This window comes from Macroventuria anomochaeta (assembly GCF_010093625.1).
Source record: "Macroventuria anomochaeta strain CBS 525.71 unplaced genomic scaffold BU25scaffold_23, whole genome shotgun sequence".
In the NCBI taxonomy this organism is placed as follows: domain Eukaryota; kingdom Fungi; phylum Ascomycota; class Dothideomycetes; order Pleosporales; family Didymellaceae; genus Macroventuria; species Macroventuria anomochaeta.
Window position 1 is genome coordinate 252,098 of NW_022985384.1, and position 17,017 is coordinate 269,114.

Below are 17,017 nucleotides of genomic sequence, written 5' to 3' on the forward strand. Positions count from 1 at the left end.
CGAAGACCATGCTCTACATTGTAAACTCAAAGGGTCAATAATGAGAGATACTTGAGGGCAGCACATAACATTTGAGCGACGTCTGCAACCTAGTTTGGGTGTGGTTTTACAAGTGTGCGGTCCTTCAACTTTCTACAGACGCCGGGCTTAGACGGATTTAAGAAACCAAAACTGCGGGCCAAACGTCATTCCGTCTTTCGCGCGGCGACGCTTCTACCACGCGACATTCGCCTCTGGATATCAAGAATCGCCTCGCAACTCATGCGGAGCACCCTTCCATGACCACCTACGCAAACTATCTGCCCGATGAGATCTTACTCGAGGTACTGGTCTACATAGAGGCATGGGACACACGCTCGAGACAAGCAACACTCGCGCGCTTCTGCGCCGTGAATAGGTAGCTTCCACCCACCGTCTTCCTTTCCTCTGTGCTCACTATGACTAGGCAATGGTACGACGTCGCAATCCGACCCCTCTACGACTCGCCCTTCCTCACCGGCCGCGCCTACGACCTCTTCGTCCGCACAATCTGCCCCTCGGTCCTCGCGCACATCAAACTCTCCCCCCTCCAGAACCTCATCCGCGTCCTCGACCTCTCGCACATCATCCACCAAGGTACCAAATCCACAACGGCCCGCCTCCTCGGCCGCACGAAAGCAGGCTTGCAAGTCTTCATCGCCCCGCAGGCCAGCTTCGCAGTGAATTGCTGGGCGAGTCTTTCAAAATGCGAGAGGCTGCGGGTCCTGGACCTCAGTCTGGTGAGCGAGTGTATCAGTTTTCAGAGCCTGGCGCAGACGCTACGGAGACTGGGCTTGCTGGAAGCGATTTACCTCCCGCGGTGTACGAGCAGCTACGAAGGGCTGAGCATGAACGTCCGCTGGCCGCCGAAACTAGCGCATCTCTCGCTGTCGGGCAAGGTGAATGGGAAATTCCTATGGGATCTGTTGAGACAGCCTGACCACTTCCCGCCCTCGCTGCACAGCTTGAGCATCCTGCACTCCCCGGGGCTGGATCACACGGGCATCCGTCCGCTGCTGCAGAACCTCGAGAACAGCTTGACGACCGTCGAGTTGAGGGACCTGCCGAACGTAAAGCACGGCCGGCTCAACAGCGTGCTCGAATGGCTCCCGCACCTGACCAGCCTGACCATCGCGCTCGACTACATCGACTCGCGCTTCGGCCACATGCCTGCCGACTGGACGCCCGCATCGTGGCCCGCCGCGCGCCCGTTGCAATCCCTGACGCTCGTAACCAGCGGGCAGACATCCATCAACCCCTCGCGCTGCTTCACGGCTATCGACTTGTACACGTTGATCGATGAGCGGTATCTCGGCCGTCTGCGCTACTTGAACATCGCGCAGAGTTCGGAGTGGGAGAACGAGCACGAAGGCGCTGAGATAGGGGCGCTGGAGATGTTGCTTGTTGATGATTTGGATCGCGAGAATTGGGAGCAGCGGCGGTGGCACTACGCCGATATCAATATGGATGGAAGGGGGGATATGGCGTTTGATGAGTGGTTGAAGACGGGGCAGGGCAGGAGGATGGGGGCGCGGTTGAGGATGTTGAAGGATAGGTGACATAGGGGGTTCAGGGTGATGAACTGATCCTGGGGATCGATTTAGGCCCTGAACGTGAAATCGAGAGTAGTTAGGCGAGAGAGAGAGAGAGAGAGAGAGAGAGAGAGAGAGAGAGAGAGAGAGAGAGAGGATACAAGGCAAAAGATGCTGAGATTGTCTATAGAGCGATCTGCTCGCTCAGCCGAAGCTGGTCTATTCAATCATTCGTTATTCGTCGCTCGCGCTTCCACACCATGCTGAAGCACTGCCGTTCTAGCTTGCTTTCCCCTGCACCTGGCCGCGGACACCGCCTTTCCCGCCGATCTCACGGAACAGCGCAGTAACGCTCAGGTCGTTCGCAATGTTGATCTGGACCTCGACCTTGGCGCCCTTCTTGATACCACGGAGCGCAGTCTCGCTGACAGCAGAGCCAATCTTCCACGTCTTTTCCCTGAGCTCCTCCTCCTCCTCCTCGTCTTCGCTCTCGTCCTCGCTGTCGTCGTCGGCCTTCTCGGCCTTGGGCTTGGGCTCGGGCTTGGTGACCTTGATGTGTCGCGAGCCCTCAACGAGCTTGATGAGAACGTCGCCGCCTTCCCTTGGTGTTGTGATGGTGGCGGTGCGGCGAACGGGTAGGGGTGTTTCGGCATCGACGATGGCGTGGAAAACGCCGTTGGACTCGTCGCCGGAGATGAGGAGCACACCGACAGCGGTCGAGAGGTGCGGTGTGACGGTGACCATGGGGTGCAGGCTCTGCTCGATGTCCTCGGCCTCGAACTCCTGGATCAAGCTAGCCTGGATGGCGGCACCACGAACAGCGAGCTCGGAGGGGTTGATAGCGGTCGGCGAGGTCGATGGCGCAAGCACGGCGGTGGTCTCTGGGAAGGCAGCGCCAACAGCAGCGGCGACCTTGGGGGTGTGGGAGTTACCACCGGCAAGGATGATCTCGGAGATGTCGAGGGGGTCGAGCTCGGCCTTCTCGACGGCGTGGGAGACGAGGCGGGTGAAGGCGGCGAAGAGCTTGTTCCCGAGCAGGTCGTAGCGTGTGCGGTTGATGGTAGCAGTGAAGTCGACACCGCCAGCCAAGCTCTCGACGGAGAAGTTGGCAGACTGTCCTATCGAGAGCGCCTTCTTGACGGACTCGCACTCGAGCTTCAGCTTAGCCAGCGATCGCTCGTTCTCGCGGGGGTCTCCAGCAGCCTTGTGCTTCTTGATGAACTCCTTGGCGAAGTAGTCGATGAGGACCTGGTCGAGCTTGGAGCCGCTGACATCGAAGTCGTGGACTGCGGCCAGCATCGTGTAGATGCCGCCACGGGACGCGATGACGGTGACATCGGAGCGTGTGCCGCCAAGGTCAGCGACAACGAGCGTCTTGTCGGTGAGCTGAGCGTCAGGCCGGGCGTCGTAGGCCAGGACGGCAGCGGTGGGCTCGTTGATGAACTGCAGGACCTCGATGCCCGCCTCCTTCGCAGCGCTCTTCAACGCCTCCTTCTGGGACTCGGAGAAGTTGGTGGGCACTGTGACAACCGCGGCGTTGACGTCCTTGCCCAGGTAGTCGGAGGCCGAGGAGCGCAGCCTCCGCAGGTGGCGGGTTGTGATGTCGCCGACGGTGACCGCGTTCTCCTCCTCGGCCTCGCTGTCGCGGATCTTGAACGCGACGGTGCTCTCGCTCTCGACGGGGTGGGCCGACTGGTGGGCGGGTGTGGGGTCAATCGACTTGAAGCTGGCACCGGTCAGTTGCAGTGCGCACGCGGAAGCAGCGGTGGGGAGACTCACTCCTGGCCCAAGAAGTCGCGGAAGTAGGCAACCGTGTTCTTTGCATTGCGGACGAGCTGGCTCTTGGCCTGCCCACCGTGGAGCTCTTCACCCTCGACGTACGAGAGGACTGAGGGAATCTGGCGGTCTCCGTCCTCGTTGGCAATAACCTCGGCCTTGCCTTCCTGCTCCGCGTCAGAGTCTGCCCTAGCCAGTCCGGGCAAGCGTCACTCACACTCGAAGTAAAGGCAATGGAGCTGTACGAGTTTCCGAACGAGATGCCAATTGCAACCCGCTGGGCGGGGTCTGTCTGTGCGCTCATGTTGGCTGTGTGTGTCGTGGCGGCGGCGCGCTCTGCTGTTTCTAGTAGTGCCAGGCGATGTGTCGGGGGACCGGACGGCGGATGGACAGGCAGAGCTCTGGTATCTCGAGCTTGCGACGTGGTGTTTGGTCGTGGTGTTTGGTCGTGGCGTCTGTCTGGGCTAACACTTGGAAATTTTGTCTGTCCGCATTCCCCGGCTAGCGCTAGTTGCGGAACACCCAAATCCAAAGTTCCCGCGGTGACGTCCCACGCTGCACCACCAACACACCCAGCTTGCCAGCTTGCGACCGCCATGGCCTCGGCACTCACAGTCGTCCTGCCCGGCGATGTCGTAGCACAAGACGCGCTGCCGACAGGCACCGGCAAGAAGAAAACGCTCACCCTGGGCCCTGGCCTCCGACACATCCCACCAAACACCGTCACCACCACCGTCGCCGGCACGCTCGTGACCGACAACAGGAAGAATGCCGCGCTGGTCGAGTACAACAGCGGCCGGGTACGCCAAGCCCCACAGGTCTTCGAGGTCTACGCGAACATGCAAGCTGACACCCGCCACAGTACACGCCCTTCGCCGGCGACCTCGTCATAGCCACGGTCAACGGCTCAGCAGCTGAGAACTTCAACTGCCTGCTCACCCCCGAAACGCCGCCCGCCGCCCTCCCGCACCTAGCCTTCGAAGGCGCCACCAAGAAAACCCGCCCCCAGCTCCCTCCCAACTCGCTCGTCTACTGCCGCGTCGCCAGCGCCGGCAAAGACCAGCCGCCAGAGCTGACCTGCGTCGACCCATCGACCGGGAAAGGCGAGGGACTCGGTCCGCTCAAGGGCGGCATGTTGTTCAAGATCAGTCTGGGCATGGCGAGGAGGTTGCTTGCGCCGAAGAGCGAGCTGGCGCTGCTCGATGTAGTGGGTGCAAAGGTTGGGTTCGAGATCACGGTGGGCAGGAACGGGCTTGTGCATGTGGATGGCGGGAACGTGAGGACGACGTTGGCGGTAGGCAGGGGGATTCAGGAGGTCGATCAGAAGGCGCTTGGGGAGAGTGGGCAGCGGAAGCTGGCTGCTGATGTTTTGAAGAGCCTCTGAAGGACTCGCTCGTTTTTCCAAGTGGGATAGTGAAGCGCGATTCTGGGAGCCGAGGAACATGTTGGTGCGAGGGGAAGTTTCAACGCGCGAGACAAAAGTCCTGGCGTGTGCGCCAGCGGACATTGAGCTATGCCATGGCCGGTATCAGGCGCGCAGGCAACAAGTGGAGTACGTCGTTCGCCAGCCAGCGATCGACATCATCGCTCCCTCGGCCTCTCGATAATGGCTCGACCGAACTCTGGCAGCATGACAGAAGTAGTTGCTTGCCGCTCGTGATTGAAAGGTACGTGCTTGTGTATGTGTGAGCATTCGTGGCCATAGGCTTGGAGGTGCGATCAGACACACTCAAGATGTGAGCAGGAGAGATACATCGAAGATGGCTCTGACGGACGGCTCGTCCGAGAAGAGGGTTTGCAGAACCAACAGAACAAGGAGTTCACAGAATCAACAAAATAATGCCAGTGTTCATTACTGATCTGTTCCTTGTTACGAGCGCTTATGGTGAGCACCTGGATGTAGGCTTGTCTAAGAGAACAGAACTGATTTTCGTCTGCTGCAAGGCCGGAGATTGCTGGACGAGGAAGACCGCCATTACAGTATCCCGCCCTGTGGTTGCAGCTGCTCAAACGACACGCCCACACTCCACACTCGTATCGCCCTCCTCCGCCTCGAGCCTACATCGGGGGCACTACAAAGCCTCACAAATGTACCCTGGCGAGGAGTCAAGCCACTCGCAGACCACACTCAGCTCCACATACGTTCTAAAGGTCTTAGCAGTGCTGCTCTCGACCAAGACGGTTGAGTACTTCCCTTGCTGAAGTAGCTAGTACTGTTGTCGGATCCCAGTTCTCGAAGCTGTTGAACCGCAGGTTTCCATCGTCGCGTGAAGTACGACTGGCCGCTTCCATTGCGGTACTCCTCCACATATTCAGAGAGATTTTCGTACAAACGTACAAAGGGGGCAGTATTGGCGTAAGGCCCTCTCTCTTGCTTAGCAGATACCTCACCGACCGCTCCAAAATTCCGGGTCTTATCGCTGGCAGCCGCCGCTGCGATGAGAGACTTGGTATACTCTTTCTGGCGTGCAGGTCGATGACCGTCGCGAAACCAATTCACAAGCTTCTCTTCCTCACCAACGCGTACCGACAACGCCACTGTAGGGTCGTGAGTGGTCGGCTTGGACTCAGTAAAGAAGGGACCTTTGAAGCTTTGTGGAGTTGGGGCCTGCTGGTTCAATCCATTTGCAACCTCGTATTGCTGGGTTCTCCGCAAGCCATCTGGATCGCTGTAGTGTAACCCAACCGTTGCGGCGTTGACGGTACTGGCATTGGACTCAGATGCATCAGAATCTGCAGCTGCTGTAGTTGCGTTAGCGTAAGGCATAGCAGTCGCACTGAGACTCGATGTTGTGTAGGTGGCAGGAACGGCTGAACGTGTTGATACAGCATATCGAGTAGTAGAGTTGAAAACTGCAGTGCGCTGAGCGACACCTTCGTGCACTGGTAAGGTCAATCGCGGCTCTTCGGCATTACTCGAAAGTCGGGGGCGGTCATGGAAAGGCTTCTGAGATGCACTTGAAGGAAGCTGTTGAGATCGTTCAATGTTTGCAGAAGTGATCCCACGTTGAGTTGCAGCCTCTTCACCAAATGCAACTTCTTGCAGTGTAGGTGCGAACGAGAAATTGAGAGTCGAGCTCCCTGTGCTCTTTGGCCCAAAAGTTTCAGGCCCAATAGTCGGGGGTGGGTTTGCGGTTGCCTTGGTAGGAAATCGGTAAGTAAGATCCAATGATCCTGTCGAGCTTATCAAGGTATCTTGCACTTGATTGCCATCTGTAAACTGTGATGAGAAGGCATTGATCGCTGCAACAAACGGGTCTTCCAGAACGTCTTTAGCGAATGGGACGCGTGCTGTCGAAGGTATGGATGATCTCGTTTCGCTTTGTGTGGTGGCAGCAGCTCGAAAGCCCTTCGTTGAGGTATCTGTGTAGGTCTGAGTCGACGCGACGATATCCGTGCCCACATGCAGCGCGCGTCCCGCTGTTGTGGTGTTGTCCTTTGAACGCCCATTCTCGATGATGAGCGTCTGACGATTCTCAGCAGCCAGCTTGAAATACTCAAGTGTATCGTGGGGCTCATCAATACCTCGAAGACGATCCGAGGCCAGTGACCCTTCCACCTTACCTCGAGAGTGGGAGTACCGTCCAATATTCACCCATTGGAACGATGACGATGACCACTGATGAGCTGAGATATCTCGGTTGGGGTGGCCAATAAACACCACTTGCCCGTCAAACTTGCCCATCTGCTCACTGAGCCGGATTGGGTCAGGCAGGCTGCCAAAGAGATGTACGCGAGCCCCTCCCACGGTATAGTGTGCCTCGCCTTGAAGATTGCGACCATTACCAGCTTGAGGGAATGCTGCAAGGTTTTCGACATCGTTCGTAGCGTCGTACATGTTGCTTGGGTAGCCCCGAGCGGATAGAGGTTGCGAAAGTACGGAAGTTCTTGTGTGAGATCTGTCAAATGTGTACTGTAGGTCGGAGTCGACGGTAGCGCCGTGAATGCCTTCCGTATCATCGGAGTGAAAGCTGGAGCCACCATCGACGCTGCCAGGCTCTCCAAGATCACTCGCATGCATCGGTCGCCAAGTTTTGTTTCTCTTCCTGCGACCTGGCTGTAGCTTGATGATACCGGCCAAAAAAACGCTACCATGATCAGTTTGATCATCCTCGAACTCATCGTCTTGGTGTGGGCGGTAAGCCATCTTTTCAGCTCGATCTTGCTGGTCTACCGGAAGGCCGGCGGAATTCTTGATTGGGTGTTGATGTGAGAAGCTGTAAGAACTAGATGCGGCTATTTGGTGGTCGGTTCGAGGCACAATCTGAATATGCGAGTGGGAATGCTTATCGTCAAATCGCGGAGTGCCTCTGGGCAGCCGTCCTGTTGCAGTACACGCAGCAGTAGCGCTACGGCGACCTGTGACATGCTTAACGATGAGGAATGTCACGCCATAGCGACTGATTCAAGGAAGGAGAAGGAGTCTGCAGCGGCTGAAAGGTGAAGACTTACTGCGCCGGCCACCGCGAGCTTTCGATTTGATCGCCAGCTTGCAGCCACGAACCAGGAAGCAACGCGCGCGATGTAATTGACTTGGGCGAAACAAAGAATGCGAGCGACGATGGAGCAAGTTGTGGTGAAGCTTGGAGAACGTACTACAAGGCAGACCCTGGCCAAGGCAAGTGCAGCCGGTGAGGAAGTGACGGTGAACATTGGCGTCGACCATAGGAAGCAACAAGGTCACATGTCTACTGGGAGAGTAAAACTTGGCCGCTTTCTAACCTCAGAACGACGCATCTGCGATGCAGCAATCACTAGCAGCATGGTGCTATCTCCAGATGTTGTTGAAATTCAGATGACGCCACACCACAAGCAGGCATTCACAGAAGAGATGAATGAACAGACCGGAAAACGAAATGAGCGAAGATCAAAGGTTTCGATATGAGAAGATGCTTAGTATTGCTTGCAGTGCTCTTATAACAGAAAAAAAAAATCCTAGAGATATATTGAAGAGCCAATACTTACCTTTGAATGAACGATAAGACAGGCAACGGAGAGCTGTTCTGAACCCGAGACCTGGACCGATGCATACAGCACTTGACAAACTGATTGCTAGATGGCCAGAGACAATCTCCAGATTGACTCAATCTAACGGGCTTCGGACGATGGTACGGTCAGAGCACATGTCCCCACTGGTCGCTATCGACAAAGCCAAAGTACAAGGCCAGCCCAACAACCATTCCATCCACGAATCTTCACAAAGTTGTATGTTCGACTCTTGTGTCAGAGTACTCTCCGAGGTTTCGGCTTCCGTAGCACTCGCGCAGCTAGAACGCTACCTGCAATTATTCTGATGTCATGGCGGTCTCTGCAGGCAAAACAGGTGATGCCTTGAGGCGGCAGGAGACTGAGGGTACAGAGTCGAGATCGTGCATCACTCATCCTGTCCAGCCTTCTTGCGCAGCAGCCCAACTTACCGCATCCCACACATCGCCTACGATTTGCCGAGGCTGGACGGCCGGCGGTGAGCCTTCTACATAAACGCCAGTCTTGACTAGTATGCTGGCCCAATCAGTCCCGTAGGGACTTACATAGTTGTTGCCGCCTGCTATGTCGCTTGCAGGGTTGTCGCCAACCATGTATACGCGCTTCAAAGCTCCGAGCTTGTCATGGTTTCCCTGCAGGAGGTCGCCCCGATGTGCAATTAGTCGCTTCTCGGCAAACTCATATGTGGGCCTGTAAGGTTTGCCCATGACAACCTTTTGAAGTTGAACACCTTCCCGCTCGCCGCCAGTAATTGCCGCCCAAATGCCTTCCAGCGCCTCACGGAAGCCGCCTTGACCTAGCCTAGGCAAGTGGTACTTCGCGGCCCACAGGAGATCGGGATTGGAGAAGTAGAGATTCGGTTGTCCATTCTGTTGATAGCCCTTGTTTGGCAAAGCCGCATTTCCGTTCTTAGAAGAAAGCGTACCAAGAATTCCACGCTCAGAGAGCAGGACATCCTGGATAATTTGAGCGTCAAGTCCCCAGTCGCGAGGATCGTTGTATACGAATATCGCATCAATACGAAGGGAAGTGGATGGCGAAGTAGGATCGATTGGGGCCGGGAGAGGCCGTGTAAACGTTTTGTAGTAAGGCAACAACTGCTGTGAGAAAGGCCAGACGTCCGGATAGGCGGCTAGGATATCACCGGGCGTAACGACCGTCTTGAACCTACACAAGCTCAGCACAAAAATCCAATGAAAGTATCTGCCAGGGGTGAACTTACCCGTACGCTTCCGCAACCTGTCTGCACTTGTCCTCAACCCCTCCAACCACCATGACAGTCTTGTCTTTATATTGATCCATATCGGCGAAAGGAGTGTGGCTCTGCACAAACATGCTAGTGTCGAGAGGCACACCTAGTTTACGGCTCAGGTCAGCCACTCGTTCGGACTCGTGCTTGCCGCCACCATTGGTGAGTAGGATGAACGGTATACGCTGTGCCTGAAGATACGAGAGCGATTGGTGAGCGCGTGGTAGTGCGTCCGAACTTCGAACCTGGTTCCTGAATCAGCATGTCCCTTGTTCGCATCGAAGAGAGCGTGTATACCAAAACACCGTCGATGCTGCAACCGTTAGCGGAGCTCTTTTCTCAAGCTTGGCAACGTGCCTTCCTTACTCAAAAGCGAACGCGAACTCAGGAACACGATAGGAGGCGGCAGGAGCAGCTGTCTGAAGACTCCTGCGCAGCGGCAACCTTGCTATATGCGGGGTCAAAGTGCGGAGTACCATTTTGTTGACGGGAAATCAATGGCATGTTCTATTCTGTACACAGCTTGGAGATTGGGTCTGTCTGCGCTTGGACCACGCTACCGATTAGCTCACTACCACTCACAACGTACGGTCGGTCGGTAAGTACATACAACCTGACCCAGAGAAGTACCAAAGATCGTGATGATCTAAGACCGACTGTGACATCTGTCGACGACCACAAGTAGGTAGGTAATTTCTTTTGCTAAACGCTGTTCGACAGGTCTTATCAGTCCCCAGCGTGGATGGCTGACGGTTGAGAACAGACTGAGGCTTAGACAACTCTGCTTCCCTGTGCATAATCTAGACACTACTTCCATCAAGACTGATGTAGATTTTGCGGACGAGCCACTGACAGTGCTTTGTCTCAAATAGACTCCATGCTACACACGGAATTGCGGAGATGCATTTTGAACATGTCGGGAAAGTCATCGCATGATTCCAGCCTCACGAAGGCTCAACATGACAGACAACTGGCCTAACTCTAGTCGCATTTGTCTTGAGGGCATATAGATCCAACTCCGCACAACCGAGATACGTGTACCTACTCAAACTCTGTTCAGGACGTTGAACAACAAACCCGACGCGCTACAAACCAATAAGCCTGAGCCACCAAGATCATCGAATGTTCCATTGGAAGGTCACCATGTTCCAGGCGTAGTAAGGGCTGGTCGCAATCAGAGAGTCCTTACAATCCGTTCGTACATTCAAGTCACCTGAGTAACTTTGGTCGACATCGCGGTTGATTCTTCGATCCGCTCCTTACGTTACGGTGTTCACAACGTAAATCGTTCTGAACTGGGGATACCCCCTTCAGTCCCTGAATGGGATGGGGTCCTTCCATAGAGCTTGTCAAAACCCATGACTCTCTCTCATATTGCCGCTTGATCGTGAAACCTTGAAGCCTGACCATTGACATGACGTAACGTTCGCAAGACCTACGTGTTGTGCTCGTTATGAAGCGTTCGTCGCGTGATATTCAATGTTATAACAAATTCCACCACCGTTGGCTTACGGGAATTGCCTCTGTACCCAGTAGAGACGAACCCACAACTTACTCATCCGATTTAGACCGTGAAATACAGAAGCTACGTCGGTGTCTTGGGTCGACCGATGGCACAACTGAGCGTTTATTTAGGAGAAGCGAGACAGATTATATTCGTGAGACAGGTTGTATTGGGAAAGTGCAAAACTCCTTGCGATGACAAGGTCAACAAGCAACCGTGCACGCTCACAGAAACGAACATGCTAGACACACAGCCACTATCCGCCAATGCGGGCTTTACCATGGAGGAGCATAGTGGTGCTCGAGACCCTTGATATTTAGCGTTCAGCTTTGGGAAGAAACCTGAACCCAAAAGTCAACGTCTTGCCGACTCGGGATTAAATCCCTCTAGAAGCATGTTGAACTCACCTGCCTCTCATGGTCCGTGGCCTGCTTTGTGCGGGGTGGAATGATTTCTTCACACCCGCACCAGTGTCATGCAAACTTCGTGGGGTGGAAGCGAGCTTCTGTTGTGTGGATCTGATTTTGTTTACGGCAGTGGCACGCGTTGCTTCGCCACGTTTCGCGTTCAATCGAGGGGGCGTGGCCTGTGAGTCTGAATCGAAGTTGAAGACACGCTTTCTGCCATCCTTCGACGCACTACGTAATGACGCTGGCGTAATGTTGGGAGACGTATCTTCATCAGAATCGTCATCTTTAACATCCGAATCTGATGTAGGGGTACTCGGTCTTTTGGAGGGTGCCAGGCCTTTCCTGCCGTTCATTGCTGAATTTATACGTCGCGCGGCGGCGTGCATACGCGCAGACTTGTTAACGGCTTTCAGAGCGCCAGGTTTTACCACCTTTCGCTGCAGGCTGACAGTAGTGGTTCTTGTCGACTTGAGCGAACCCTTGACTGTGCGCCTCATTATAGTTGGACGCAACCGTTTCGACGCAGTCAAAGCGGAGGAACGCTTCAAAGCGCGGTCCTCGCGAGAGGCGATCTGCCTAGAGTGCTCAGCTGCGTCGACTTCGGCTTGTTCGTGAGCGGCCTTCGTCGCGGCGTCCAGATTTTTGACCTTTGTAGTCGCAGAGTTTCCCATGTAGATCTTCCGCTTCTTGGGAGAGTCGGCGTTACTTTCTGATCTCGCGCGCCCCGAACCGAGGAAATCTTGAAGCTTGCGCTTTGTTCCGGCAATGAAAGCAGAAGCGATGGACCTCTCCTCTACCGGCTTCTTTGGCTTTGGACCAAGAACACCACGGCAAGACTCGGTACCGCAGCGACATTCTTGTATGTTCTTCTGGGAGAACGGGCTTCAAAGAATTAGAAAGCTAATACCTCTAGTATATCGATCAACTTACTCAAAGTTGTAATCGTACGTCAGCTCCTCGCCGGTCATGACTCCGCGGGAACCGGCAAACAGGGCCATTCTTGGCTCTCCGCCAAAAGTCCACTTGATCATTTCGCAATTGGGCTCGCAGGAGTGGTTTACGAATCGTGCGATAGTACCTCGAGTAGCATCGATGATCATCTTGTTGTCGAAGCTCATAAGATAGTAACACTGATCCATGTTAGCCTGGGTTGCAGTGCAGCCTATTTGTCTTACCTTGTCTTTTTTGTAGATCTGCTTCATGCGCCTCTCACACTCAGATTGAGTGATGATCTCACCAGCATATTCGACGATGATCTGATGAGGCTGGAAGGTCCTCATTGCGCGAACCCCGTACCCACGCCCTTCAGTCTCCATAACTTCAACGCCATAATCATAGCCATTTCCTTTGCCCCGTCGCTTGAGCTCTGCAAACGGGCGATTCCCACATTCCTCTGGTGTGAGTCTACAGTTCGTGCTGTCGCATTCATACGCCATGATGCGATTGTGGCAGGCCTCTCCACATCCATCCTCAGGATCACAGTAGCATTGAGATGAATCTTGCTTGTCACGCTTCCATAACGCAGACGCGTCACCAATGAATCGGTCTATGGCAATGTTAGAGAATGCTCAAGGAAGAAGGGATGAACCATACTTTTAGAAAGTTTGACCCAACCATCCACTTTGACTTTCCTAGGTAGGGGATTATACGTGTCAAAGGGGAGTTTAAAGTGTCGATACACGTGTCGAGGGTCTTCGTTCAGCAGACGACCACCGGCGAACATAGGGAGAGGAAGCACGCCGCTTTCCTTCTTCATCCTAGACCTCTTCTTCGCGCGATTCTGTGTTTCTGACAAGCGAGCGTCGAAGTCGCGATGTTGACCAACGTACAGGCCCTGCTTCAGCCAGGCTTTGGTTTTAGGTTTCAGGTATTCCTTCTGCTCTGAGGTGGCGTCTGTATCGTCCTCGTCGGCGGTATCTGTTGTAGTTCGTGGGCGTCTCGACGATGAAGGACTCGCAGAAGATGTAGCAGACTTCAGATGAGAATCTGACGCACTTCTTCGGAGACCTTTCGAGACGAAAGACTTGCCGCCTGCAAGCGAGGTTGCCACAGCCTCACCGACCCCAGTAAGATTGCGCAGAGCCTCCTTGCGAAGATCTGTGCCACGCGAAGAGGTACGTCGACGCAGAGCTTGAGCGGTCTCAGCAGCGAGCTGTTCCTCTGCAGAGTCAATGGCACCGGTCGCGTTGACTTTTGGCTTGGGTGTCCTCTTCTTCGCTGGCGTGTCGTTGCTCTTGGTGGCCAGTTCCTCGAGGGAGCCGTGCAGGACATTTGTATGGTGCTTCTCGAGATATTTGGTGGGTGTGTGAATCGCGGTTCCGGCGAGGATCTGTACATTGTACGTGATAACAGACTTGCGCGAACTTCGAGACGGTCGGCGACCCTCACTGTTTGACGTGTCGTGCGCGGGAAGTGGCGTGCTGTCCTGCGCGTCAGCTAGTGGAGTGGCCGAGGCCTCTTCGTACAGTTCCGTCGTCTGTTCTAGCTTCGTTATCTCGGACATGACGCTGGCGCCGTCGTCGAGACTCGTGGGCGGTGTCGAGATGGGCGGCGACGCGCTGGACGTGGCGCGGGCGCTGGTGTGCTGGACCGCGTTGTTTGACAGCATGGACGATGTGGACAAGGGCGAGCCGTCTCGCTCAGCCATGGTCATCGAAGGGTCGCCTTGCGGGTCGTGTGGCAAGTGTTTCGTTGCAGGGCAAGGCAGTGACGCGCAAAGGAGGTCGGTCTCACAGGCACAAGCGGAGCAATAGTGCCAAAGTACACGGATGGCAGGCGCGCATGCACATCCAAGAAGGTGCAGATGGGTCAATCAGGCCTGCACAAAGGTGCGTGCAGACGCGACCGACATAGCGACACGGAGTGAGGTCGATAGCGAGTTGAGGGTTGGTCGGAGGAGGCGTGTGAACCAATCCAGGTAAACATCAAGCTAGTCAGCCAGCCAATTAGGCTACTCAGATCCGCCAGTGTCACCACCGACGCATTCCGTCTCGTTAGCTGAGGGGCGCCAAAAGACTTTCCATATGAATTAAGGTCGACCTCTCTTAATGGCAAGCCTGTCATGGACATGCTTGCACGGTCTGATTTCACTCATTCTGCTGCACGTTTCAACAGTGTGCACATACCTACGATACACTGGGGGCAATCAGAAGAACGGCTGTCACCTTGATGTGGACATCAATTGATTCATTAACTACATATACAAGAGTAAGCTTATCACTCACTGCACGGCGTTCGTGCCAGGCGAGCTTCGAAGCGCTCTTCCGGTCGGCCCTTGGAAACCCTGGTTGCTACTAACATCTTGCATTTCTAATCCTCCGCCCTGCTGCTCAGCGGTCAAAGGCGCCGTGCGCTTGCCTTTGCGAGGGTGGAACCTTTGATCTCCCTCTTCGTACTCTTTCTTGAAATGCAGGTAGGTCGGGGGGCGTGGGCGTTGCAAAACGGCAATCCAGTTCTTGATAAGTGAACCTTGTGTGAAAGGCCTGTGCCTGTCCTTCTTCATGAACTTGTGAGAGTTCAGATACTCGCGGGTGGTCTCGCCCCTGCCGACCAGGAATAGATGATATATGCCGAGGCTGAAAGGGTATGCCCAGGCCAATAGTCCATAGATGGACATTGCAAATGGAACTCGCCAACGGTTTATTGCTTGACCGAAGGAAGCAGCGTTTCTCGCACGCCAGATTAAAATGTGTGCCAGACTTGCTCCTAGTAGGAAAATTCCAAGCAAAGTTGTGGCGCAAACGAAAACGAAAAAGTAGCGATAGTTACGACGGCCCACGCAGTTGTTGAGCCAGACGCAGTGGTGATCTTGAGTTTCGACACAGTTGTCACAGATGCGGCAATGGTGCGCACGTGGTGGACGCCAGATGTTACAGCTTTTGCAGTACTTGGTCGGAACCTCCATTGCTGCATTTGTGCCAGTTGCCGAAACAACCATTGTCCATTCAGTCGTTGGTGGACCGAGATTCAGAGGATCTTCATCAGGATTAGTGGGTGCAAAGGGGTGTAGATTACGAGGTAGAATCTGAGAAGTTTAGCGTTGAGCAGGAAAAGGTCTAATCTGATACTTACGCCGGGGTCAGAAGCAGATGCATGGACGAACGAAGAGACGGATATTAGAAACAGATAAGCAAAGAGAATGGGTATCGATGGAGAAACATTAAGCCATAACCATGGCGCACTGCATATTTGTCAGCTGGATCAAAAACACGGCTGGTGAGAGGTGAACGTACGAGAATCCGAAGAAGAGGGCGGCTGGCAGTATGATCATGATCGCAGTTGCAATGTTCACAGGCCTGTCGCGCGTGTTTTGCAATCGTCCACCCCAACAAAAAGCCGTGTTGCCGGAGAAATACTGATAGTTCTTGCCAAGCTCTCTCCTCACAGCTTGCTTGGTAGATTCTCTCTGGACGAGTCTGGGAGACGATTCCGCGGAAGTGAGCTTCTCGTGACCTTGGTGAACGCGCATCTGAGCAGACCGACCGTCGCGGCTGGGCAGCATGAAGCTAGAACGGAAGGAACGAGGGGACTTCCCTGGCGTGGGGAGCTTGCCAGCATCGTTGTTGTGCGTATTAGCGAGGTTCAGGTGCTGGGGTCGGGGCCGCTGGAGAGGCGTGATGCTCTCATCCCGACTGCGCACAGTCTCGGCTCTTGTAGGGGTTGTGTTTGCGGTCGTGCGGTCGGGCATGTCTCGGTCTGTGATGTCGGTTCCGCGGGATGGCGGAGGCTGGTCCAGCTCGTGATGAAGGCCTAGGGTAGGCTGGCCGCGCATTGCCTGCGTGGAGCCAGCACTCTGGCGGTACGAACTGGCGGTCGAGTCGCGCACGTTGTCGGCATGAAGAGAGCTGTGGCCGAGGAAGGAGGTTGGCCGCTGATTGCGCTGTTGCTGGAGCCGTTGCGAGCTCATGGGTCGAAAGAAGCCGTGGGCAGCCAGCGGAACATGAGTCCTACTCGCAGCCGTCGTTGGGCGACTTTGTCCCAAGCTGCCTGCGACACTCATGCCACCTCCCCGTCGCGGCGCTGTGGGCTGCGACCATCGTCCCTGGCTGCCCGAATGCGCGGTCGCGATGGAGGATGGGCGCGAAGGCGGCAGTGAGGGCTCGCCAACCGGGCCAGTCATGCCCAGCACGCGGCTGCCCGTCGAGCTGCGCTTCTGTTCGATCGTCGTCATGGGCGGAGCGTGGTGGTAGTCAGGGTCGTGGCTGAAATCTTCATGACATCGATGGAGGAAGGCGCGAGATGGCGAAGGGAAGGCGCGGAACGGCGGAACGGCGAAACGGCGAAACGGCGAGTGGAAGGTGCGAGGGAGCGACGGGAAGGGAAGGCGCGCAGGGCGAGCGGCTCTGTGGCGCTGTAAGGGCGCTCGTTGGCAACCTTGCAAGAAGAAAGGTTGTGATTGCGGTGTTGAAAGGGGTCGGTCCGAGCTCAGCCTCATAATCCATGCTGTTGCTGCTGTAGCAAGGGCCTAATCCGTTTTGGTGACGCACGCGGAAAGCTTGGCTCGAGTGGTTCGACACCCAGCTTTGACGTCCCGCCAGTCCAC

At 55.2% G+C, this 17,017-nt stretch overlaps 7 protein-coding genes across 7 annotated transcripts; 2 read left to right on the top strand and 5 right to left on the bottom strand.

The window, feature by feature from the left end:
* The first annotated feature begins 198 nt into the window (after positions 1–198).
* BU25DRAFT_396020 (uncharacterized protein) lies at positions 199–1,706 on the top strand. Its single transcript, XM_033704812.1, has 2 exons — positions 199–397; positions 446–1,706. Exons 1-2 carry the CDS (start codon positions 279–281, stop codon positions 1,575–1,577), a joined length of 1,251 nt encoding a protein of 416 aa, XP_033560125.1. The 5' UTR covers positions 199–278; the 3' UTR covers positions 1,578–1,706.
* An 18-nt stretch (positions 1,707–1,724) lies between these two features.
* BU25DRAFT_492477 (HSP70-domain-containing protein) lies at positions 1,725–3,772 on the bottom strand. The gene is made up of 3 exons (XM_033711643.1): positions 3,544–3,772; positions 3,330–3,493; positions 1,725–3,276 (listed from the first exon to the last, which is right to left on the bottom strand). Exons 1-3 carry the CDS (start codon positions 3,628–3,630, stop codon positions 1,830–1,832), a joined length of 1,698 nt encoding a protein of 565 aa, XP_033560126.1. The 5' UTR covers positions 3,631–3,772; the 3' UTR covers positions 1,725–1,829.
* A 150-nt stretch (positions 3,773–3,922) lies between these two features.
* Positions 3,923–4,710, top strand: BU25DRAFT_344896 (uncharacterized protein; the record flags this gene model as incomplete). Its single annotated transcript, XM_033703018.1, has 2 exons — positions 3,923–4,126; positions 4,189–4,710. The coding sequence occupies 2 exons, from the start codon at positions 3,923–3,925 to the stop codon at positions 4,708–4,710; spliced, it is 726 nt and encodes a 241-aa protein (XP_033560127.1).
* A 744-nt stretch (positions 4,711–5,454) lies between these two features.
* BU25DRAFT_344775 (uncharacterized protein) lies at positions 5,455–7,614 on the bottom strand (the record flags this gene model as incomplete). Its single annotated transcript, XM_033703011.1, has 3 exons — positions 5,455–6,189; positions 6,529–7,067; positions 7,308–7,614. Coding segments are annotated over 3 exons (1,581 nt in total), but the record flags the coding sequence as incomplete, so codon positions are not given.
* A 625-nt stretch (positions 7,615–8,239) lies between these two features.
* BU25DRAFT_396030 (cat eye syndrome critical region protein 5 precursor) lies at positions 8,240–10,040 on the bottom strand (the record flags this gene model as incomplete). The annotated part of the gene is made up of 4 exons (XM_033704813.1): positions 8,240–9,479; positions 9,535–9,806; positions 9,859–9,874; positions 9,928–10,040. 4 exons carry the CDS (start codon positions 10,038–10,040, stop codon positions 8,705–8,707), a joined length of 1,176 nt encoding a protein of 391 aa, XP_033560129.1. The 3' UTR covers positions 8,240–8,704.
* Positions 10,041–11,429: 1,389 nt separating this feature from the next.
* BU25DRAFT_412184 (SET domain-containing protein) lies at positions 11,430–14,346 on the bottom strand. Its single transcript, XM_033706737.1, has 4 exons — positions 13,069–14,346; positions 12,651–13,021; positions 12,406–12,605; positions 11,430–12,357 (listed from the first exon to the last, which is right to left on the bottom strand). Exons 1-4 carry the CDS (start codon positions 14,120–14,122, stop codon positions 11,469–11,471), a joined length of 2,514 nt encoding a protein of 837 aa, XP_033560130.1. The 5' UTR covers positions 14,123–14,346; the 3' UTR covers positions 11,430–11,468.
* A 317-nt stretch (positions 14,347–14,663) lies between these two features.
* On the bottom strand, positions 14,664–16,869 carry BU25DRAFT_492481 (zf-DHHC-domain-containing protein). The gene is made up of 3 exons (XM_033711644.1): positions 15,708–16,869; positions 15,547–15,655; positions 14,664–15,499 (listed from the first exon to the last, which is right to left on the bottom strand). Exons 1-3 carry the CDS (start codon positions 16,643–16,645, stop codon positions 14,696–14,698), a joined length of 1,851 nt encoding a protein of 616 aa, XP_033560131.1. The 5' UTR covers positions 16,646–16,869; the 3' UTR covers positions 14,664–14,695.
* Positions 16,870–17,017: the final 148 nt, after the last annotated feature.

Excerpts from the sequence above, each read along its gene's own strand:
- BU25DRAFT_396020 (XM_033704812.1), top strand. The coding sequence starts at position 279 with ATGACCACCTACGCAAACTATCTGCCCGATGAGATCTTACTCGAGGTA. Across the intron at positions 398-445 it reads CGCTTCTGCGCCGTGAATAG|GCAATGGTACGACGTCGCAA; the intron begins GTAGCTTCCACC and ends CACTATGACTAG.
- BU25DRAFT_492477 (XM_033711643.1), bottom strand. The coding sequence starts at position 3,630 with ATGAGCGCACAGACAGACCCCGCCCAGCGGGTTGCAATTGGCATCTCG. Across the intron at positions 3,494-3,543 it reads CCATTGCCTTTACTTCGAGT|GAAGGCAAGGCCGAGGTTAT; the intron begins GTGAGTGACGCT and ends GACGCGGAGCAG. Across the intron at positions 3,277-3,329 it reads CGCGACTTCTTGGGCCAGGA|CTTCAAGTCGATTGACCCCA; the intron begins GTGAGTCTCCCC and ends GACCGGTGCCAG.
- BU25DRAFT_412184 (XM_033706737.1), bottom strand. The coding sequence starts at position 14,122 with ATGGCTGAGCGAGACGGCTCGCCCTTGTCCACATCGTCCATGCTGTCA. Across the intron at positions 13,022-13,068 it reads TTGGGTCAAACTTTCTAAAA|ACCGATTCATTGGTGACGCG; the intron begins GTATGGTTCATC and ends ACATTGCCATAG. Across the intron at positions 12,358-12,405 it reads ACGTACGATTACAACTTTGA|CCCGTTCTCCCAGAAGAACA; the intron begins GTAAGTTGATCG and ends AATTCTTTGAAG.
- BU25DRAFT_492481 (XM_033711644.1), bottom strand. The coding sequence starts at position 16,645 with ATGACGACGATCGAACAGAAGCGCAGCTCGACGGGCAGCCGCGTGCTG. Across the intron at positions 15,656-15,707 it reads GCCCTCTTCTTCGGATTCTC|TGCGCCATGGTTATGGCTTA; the intron begins GTACGTTCACCT and ends ACAAATATGCAG. Across the intron at positions 15,500-15,546 it reads CATCTGCTTCTGACCCCGGC|ATTCTACCTCGTAATCTACA; the intron begins GTAAGTATCAGA and ends TAAACTTCTCAG.